The sequence below is a fragment of the Capsicum annuum genome, chromosome 5 (genome assembly GCF_002878395.1).
Source record: "Capsicum annuum cultivar UCD-10X-F1 chromosome 5, UCD10Xv1.1, whole genome shotgun sequence".
In the NCBI taxonomy this organism is placed as follows: domain Eukaryota; kingdom Viridiplantae; phylum Streptophyta; class Magnoliopsida; order Solanales; family Solanaceae; genus Capsicum; species Capsicum annuum.
In genome coordinates this window covers 8,066,917-8,073,724 of record NC_061115.1, presented here as the reverse complement: position 1 = coordinate 8,073,724, position 6,808 = coordinate 8,066,917, and the positions used below count along the sequence as shown (strand labels likewise).

General features: G+C 32.4%; 1 protein-coding gene across 1 annotated transcript; it reads left to right on the top strand.

Annotated features, from left to right (window-relative positions):
• The first annotated feature begins 658 nt into the window (after positions 1-658).
• Positions 659-3,022, top strand: LOC107870284 (protein LIGHT-DEPENDENT SHORT HYPOCOTYLS 1). Its single transcript, XM_016716759.2, has 2 exons — positions 659-1,570; positions 2,434-3,022. The coding sequence occupies exons 1-2, from the start codon at positions 1,359-1,361 to the stop codon at positions 2,870-2,872; spliced, it is 651 nt and encodes a 216-aa protein (XP_016572245.2). The 5' UTR covers positions 659-1,358; the 3' UTR covers positions 2,873-3,022.
• The last annotated feature ends 3,786 nt before the right edge of the window (positions 3,023-6,808 follow it).

The window sequence follows — 6,808 nt, the reverse complement described above, 5'->3', positions numbered from 1 at the left end:
TTAAATATTATATTTTTTTAATACTTAAATAGCCTATAGTAATTAATTTGAAAAAATATAATAAAATTACGATTGAAGCAGCTGAAGCAAGCAACACAAGTAGGCATGTCGATTATTTTATATTTTTATTTAATACTATAAATTTTTTAATACTTAAATAACTTATAGTAATTAATTAGGGGGAATATAATAAAATTACGATTGAAGCAGCTGAAGCAAGCAACACAAACAGACATGTCGAAAACGTGTCTGCTTATTGCCACTTATTATATATAATAAAATTACATCTTTAAAATAATAATTTATCTTTTTAATGATATAATAATATAATAATTAATCGTCTTTATAATAATAGTGCCACAATCTTTGGTGGTACTGGTAGGTATATAGCATTTGCTATGAAGCTTCGTTGGATTTGTTGGATTGTAGTAGTTAATTTAATTATTAAGGAATTGTTGCTTTCAATTATTTAATATTATACACGTGCCCTAATATTGAATATACTTACTAGTAGGGGTTGCAATTTACAACCAAAAATCTAACCATCCGTACATATATATATATAGTTATCATTTTCTGCAAGTTGAAATAAATGACAAAAAATAAAATAATTTCCCTTTCTCATGATCCCAATATAAATTCTTTCTACAAATGTCATTCTCTTCACTTTTCACCATATTGTCCCCCCCTACTAAAAATTTTCTCCTTTTCTCTGGCAAACAAATGGATAATATTTCTCTATAATTCCAAATATATCATAGATTTAATTATTTGCATGTATATTACCCTCTTCAGATTTTATTGAGTATGTTATTGTTGTTATCGTTGTTTCTTTGACTCACTATTTTCAGCTCCTATTTTTCAAGATTTTTATCTAAAGTACTTCAATATAGATAGAACACTACGAGAGTGAGGATATGCCGATATTTATTTAGTGAGTATTTTTGTAACTAGTTATGGAGTTTTGATTTTTGTTGCTTTTTGTTTGATACTAGCTAGCTACAATTTTCACACTCATTGTAGCTAAGAATTCGTAACTATATATGCATAATGTTTCAGTATCGTTGTTAAGGAATATATATATATTCTGGTTAATGAATCTCTTTCTAGTTGCTTTGAAACAATTAGAAGATTCTTTAAAGAAAATAGGAAGTTATGTTTTTCATCTTCTATAGTCTTCTCATTTTCTTGGATAATATGTGGCCATGATATACTAGGTCAACTATCTTATTGACCAATTGGCCCTAAAGCCAATTTTGGTTTTTTAGGGTGCATCTGTTTTCTTACTCGTTAGCTTTTTCACATATTATAAGATAGAAATTAAAGCGTATATATCGCGCTTATTCAGCATCACCAGCATGGATTTTACGAAAGAAAAAGACGATATTTTCACTTCAAGAAATATTATCTCGAGCGACATTGTTAACACTCTCTCATTAGCTCCACCGTTGAGTCGATATGAGAATCAGAAACGTCGCGATTGGAACACGTTCTGTCAGTACTTGAGAAATCATCATTCTCTGATGTCACTTCCTCATTGCAACAGCATTCATGTTTTGGAATTTCTAAGGTACAGTTTTTTACTTAGTCCTTATACGAAATAGACGTTTTCATTTACTTATTCATTTTGGCAAATCAAGATAGCGGTTTTTTTTGTCTCGCCTGCTACTAGGAAGAAAGAGCCGTTGTCATTCTTCGCGTCTTTCGAGAATCAACTGCACATGAATAGGCTAGAGCATCCAAATCAGCTATATATTTGACACGGGTAACCTCCACCGTACTTTCGGTGCGACCACTAAAGAATTGCTTATAGAGAGTTCTGTTATTTTTTCTCATAGTACCCCTAGTATTAAATAACTACATAAAGTAGTATTAGTAGTTAGATTTAATGATTCAAAACATCATTAATAAGATTAGTTTAATAAAATAGACTTCTAGTTAAAGCTTTTTAGAGTAATATGTCAAGTCAATATGAGTGAAGTAATATGAACGGAGTGAGTATATATATAGGTGCTTAATTAAAATTATGGGAGTAGCAGCTAAAGATTTTTCTATATTTTTGTTTGTTTGAATATAAGCCTATAAATATGCATGTTCTGTTTATTGTTTATCTATAGGTATGGAGCTAGAATTTTTATGTCATGGTGTTGGTTTGCGTTATAGAAATGTGACATTTTTTTTTAGAACAGACTAAAAGGAAAAGAGTATTGTCACATAAATTGAGGCTGAAAAAATATTATAGTGTTTGATCGGGTTAAAATAACTTTTTTTTCGTTACATTTATAAATTGTTGTACCCCTTAACATGAGGAATGTGTAGAGGACTAGAGGTATAACGGAGTTTAAAAAGTTAATTTTGAACATTTATTTTTTTAATATTCTATATAAATTTCTAGATTCGCCACCTATGTATATTCACTAAAATTTCTAGCAGGTACTTGGACCAGTTCGGTAAGACTAAAGTCCATAACCAAACTTGCCCATTTTTCGGGGTGCCAGATCCACCTGCACCCTGTGTTTGCCCGTTAAGGCAAGCCTGGGGATCCCTTGACGCCCTTATAGGGCGTCTTCGTGCTGCTTATGAAGAACATGGAGGGAATTCGGAAATGAACCCGTTTGGGGCTCGAGCAGTTAAGATTTTTTTACGTGATGTTCGTAATTTTCAATCCAAATCTAGAGGGATAAGCTATGAGAAAAAAAGAAAAAGATCAAGAAGAGATCAGAAGATTATGGCAATGGAAGAAGTTCATCCAATTCATGAGGGCCTCAAGCAATTGTCTAAGTGGTCTAATGGACGAGACGACCCTGATGAAAACAATAATAATAATGTAGGTTCAAATCTTTGTGGACAGGCAAATATTATCAATGAGTAATTTTCTAGAGTTTAAGTATTAGTAAAATAAAGACATCATTTTGTATATATTAAGTTCCTTTCATTTTCTTTTACTGTTTAAATAGTAACTAAGACAAATAAATCGAAACGATGAGAGAGTATTATATCATGCTCTCACACTTGTTTGTTATTTTCTGTCGCTTTTTTGTTGCGTTTCAATGTATGTGATGGTATTTGATTGTATACGTAATTTAAAGTAAAAAAAAATGAAAAATACTCAAAACGTGTGATCTAAACAAATATAATCATATACATTTGTGTATCTATAAATTGTCTTATTATCGGTCAAGTAAGATGTTTTATAATTAATATATGATGGTTCATATTTACATAATTCAACTACTAATGGCAGAAATCAGAATTGCTAATTTTGGTCAACTTATAAGTACTACATATACATATTACATAATTGTGTAGTCATTTTATTGGCCCTCTCGTTTCCAAGCTTTTAATTAGCTAGTTTTAATTATATTAATGTACTTATTAGGGCAGCTGCAGCGAGTGCACGAAGCATTTTGCGTTCAAGCAGGGTTTAGGAAAGGGTTGTACGGCCCGAGTGTAATGTATAGATAACGTATTCTAACGCAAGCATCAGCTATTGATTATACGTACGATTTGACTCTGTGACATACGAGTCGCCCGTAGATGCGAAGCGATGGATCGACTCTAAGATGCGAAGCGATGGATCGAGACTAAATAGGGCTAGATACTCTCATAGTCCATATTGTAATCAAACGCATTTGACTCGATCTCCCTTGATTTGGCAGTCTTTTCATGGAGATTATTGGGAATGAAAATGTGTATGAGGTTAGAATACGAAGGACATGCCGGTACACTAAAGTTCTCGCTATGTGCAGGATTCGACAAGGATCGGACCACAAGAGTCTATTGAACGCAATCTTACCCTGCATTAATTTCTGCAAGAGAATATTTCCATTATTTGAACTTGTGACCTCCAAGCTCCTAATCACATAGCAACAACTTCACTAGTTAAGAACAATGACAAAATTGTCTTCTGTGTTCTGTCATAAAATGTAAACGATGAGCGTGCACCTTTAGTTTATGTGAATCAAAGGTCTAGCTAACGTGCAAAACACTCTTATAGCTAGTTAGGAAGTACGATTGCAAGACTGAAACTCAAAGGAGTAGTACTTAACAAGAGGTTATACAATCGATAAAGCATGTATGTGGTTCAATTTGATACAACGTGAAAAGTCAGTAATTTACTTGGTAAACTTGGTAATTAAACTCTACCTCACGTTGTTGGTCTCAAGCCATATATAAAAAAGGAGGGTCGCGATAGGCTAACAGTTAGCATATAAAACTTATCAACTCATAATAAAATCCTTATTACAATAACAACTAACCTGATATCGCTTATCGTGTACTAAAAATCATCGATAATATAGAACATCTTAAACTAACAATGTGTATAACTTAAATCCATTCCAACTTGCCAATGTCCAACCCTAATTTTGATTTGAAAATGGTTATTCCGGGATAATTAATACCGGGATTACCCAGGATAACTTATCCCACCATGTATATGGGATAAGTTATCCCGGGACTAAGGGGAAAATCATGAAATAAGTTATCCCGAGTTGGATTAATTCCTCCAACCAAATAAAGAAAAATATGTTCTTTTATTTTATCCCGGGATAATTAGTTATTCCGGGATGACCATTTTCAAACCAAACCACGTGTGCCACAACATACCAACATCCCACAAATTTATCAACCTCCAATAACATAAATCCCTAAATCTACGGAACTTACATGTCTTCTAATGCTGACACGTGTACAGTGTGGGGTCCACCTACCCAAATTCTTCCCACATCATGTACTGCTTGCCTGGTGACAACATCTTCCTCGTACTCCGGGCTCTAAATCGACGGCTATGATTAAGCCACGTGGCATGCATAATGCTTCTCATCCGTCCGATTTTGTCCTTACAACACACTTCACATATTTCCATCTTTGGCCTTATCGTATGTTTGCTATTTAAGGGTAATGATAATTATACTTACAAACTTTATCTAATTTTTAATTATTAGTACGAATACTTGTTTTAGGGTTTCTATATTATTTATTATTTATTTAATTTGGGTTTGGGAGGAAACAAAATGTTATGATTATTGGTATGGTTTGGTGTGGGGAGAATGTGGTCCTCACATCTTTGGAATTTGCTCAATGAAAAACTTGATAGAGAAATAAACCTTGGCCTAATTCAACCTCGGCCTAATTCAACCTCAAAAGCTAGCTCATGGGGGGAGGATTGCTCAAGACCATATAAGGAGACCAAGGATCCTTTAATCCACCAATGTGGGACTTCAACACCCCCCACACGCCCAGGGCTGAACATCTAGTGCGTGGACAATATAAGATGAGGGGCCTAACATCGGAAATAATGAATTGGGTGGGCCTGGCTCTGATACCATGATAAAGAAATGAACTTTGGGCCTAACTCAACCTCAAAAGCTAACTCATGAGGAGAGGATTGTCCAAGACCATATAAGGAGATCAAGGACCCTTTAACCCACCGATGTGGGACTCCAACAAAACTTGCTATAAAGAAAGTGCTAAATGTAACGTATCGATTTTGACACCGTTATTTAATTTATATCTCTTTATTTCAGTCGTTTTTATTTTAAGTTCAGTAATATAAAGTTGAAGTTCGGTCATTTATATATGAATTTGTTCATTTTTGTTTGAACTTCAATCATATTTGTACGAATTTTAGATTACAATAGTTGATATCTAATAAAAATGATTGGAGTCTAACTACATTGACCTGAATTTCAAAACAAAATATGAAAACTACCGACTCCCTATTTTTAGAGATAAAGAAGGCCGTGAACTTTTTGTATGTCGTATGTTTACTTTTTTATTAAACATTTTTTATTGTTTTGGTAGACAGCGAGGGAATTGTTAGAGTTGATGTTCCTTTTAGAAGGCCGTCAAAGTATAGTGTTGATCAGCAAGTAGGTGTAACTGTTGAGTTCTATGACGATGAACTCAATGCTGTCTATTATAATAATCCTGGTATTACGAAAAAAATATGCTAGACATGTTTAATTGATTGAAATTTTCGAATTAGATCGTGCTACTATGTAACTTCAAATCATGTGTGTTTGAAGTGAGTATATGTCATATGTGCAACGAATTTTTGAAAAGACAAATACAGGTTAAATAACAATGTCAAAACATCTTTCCCTCTGAAATTGCAAATATTAAAGGATATAACTCGGGAGAAGAAATTATTTTTTAGAAATAAGTTATTTTTTGGTGTTTAGTTGAAAAACATTATTCATCAAAAGTGGTTAAATAACTTCTTTCTCTTTTAGGTTTGAATTGGCTTATTTTTAAGTATTTTTGCATTTCTAGAGATGTTTGGCATTTTATTTTAAGCTTAAAAAAAAACGTATGAGCCTAAAGTATGTTATTATACCAACTTTAGCTTTTAGCTTTTGTTCATCAGTGGCGTGGCTACATTAGTGAAGAGTGATCAATTGAACACTATCAAAATATTATATCATGTATATAGAAAATTATTCTAAGTAAATAAATCAAAATTTATTTTCCATATATATATATATATTGTCTTGAACATCCTTTAATGAAATTTTTTACTTCACTATTGTTGTTCATCCTTAGTATATCACGAGCCAACAAGTAGGCCAATATACCTGAATGAGGGGAAATTGGGTTTCTTTGTTGTTGAGCTTAATCCTTATTGAAATGCTTAGCAAACTAATGATTTGCAAGAACAAGCCCATTTTGAGAAACTTACAAAAATCACTATGTATGAAAAAAAAATCTTATATATATATATATACAACAATTTCTATATTTCAACAATTTAGTTTATACAAACAATAATTCATATATATATATATATATATGAATTATTGTTTGT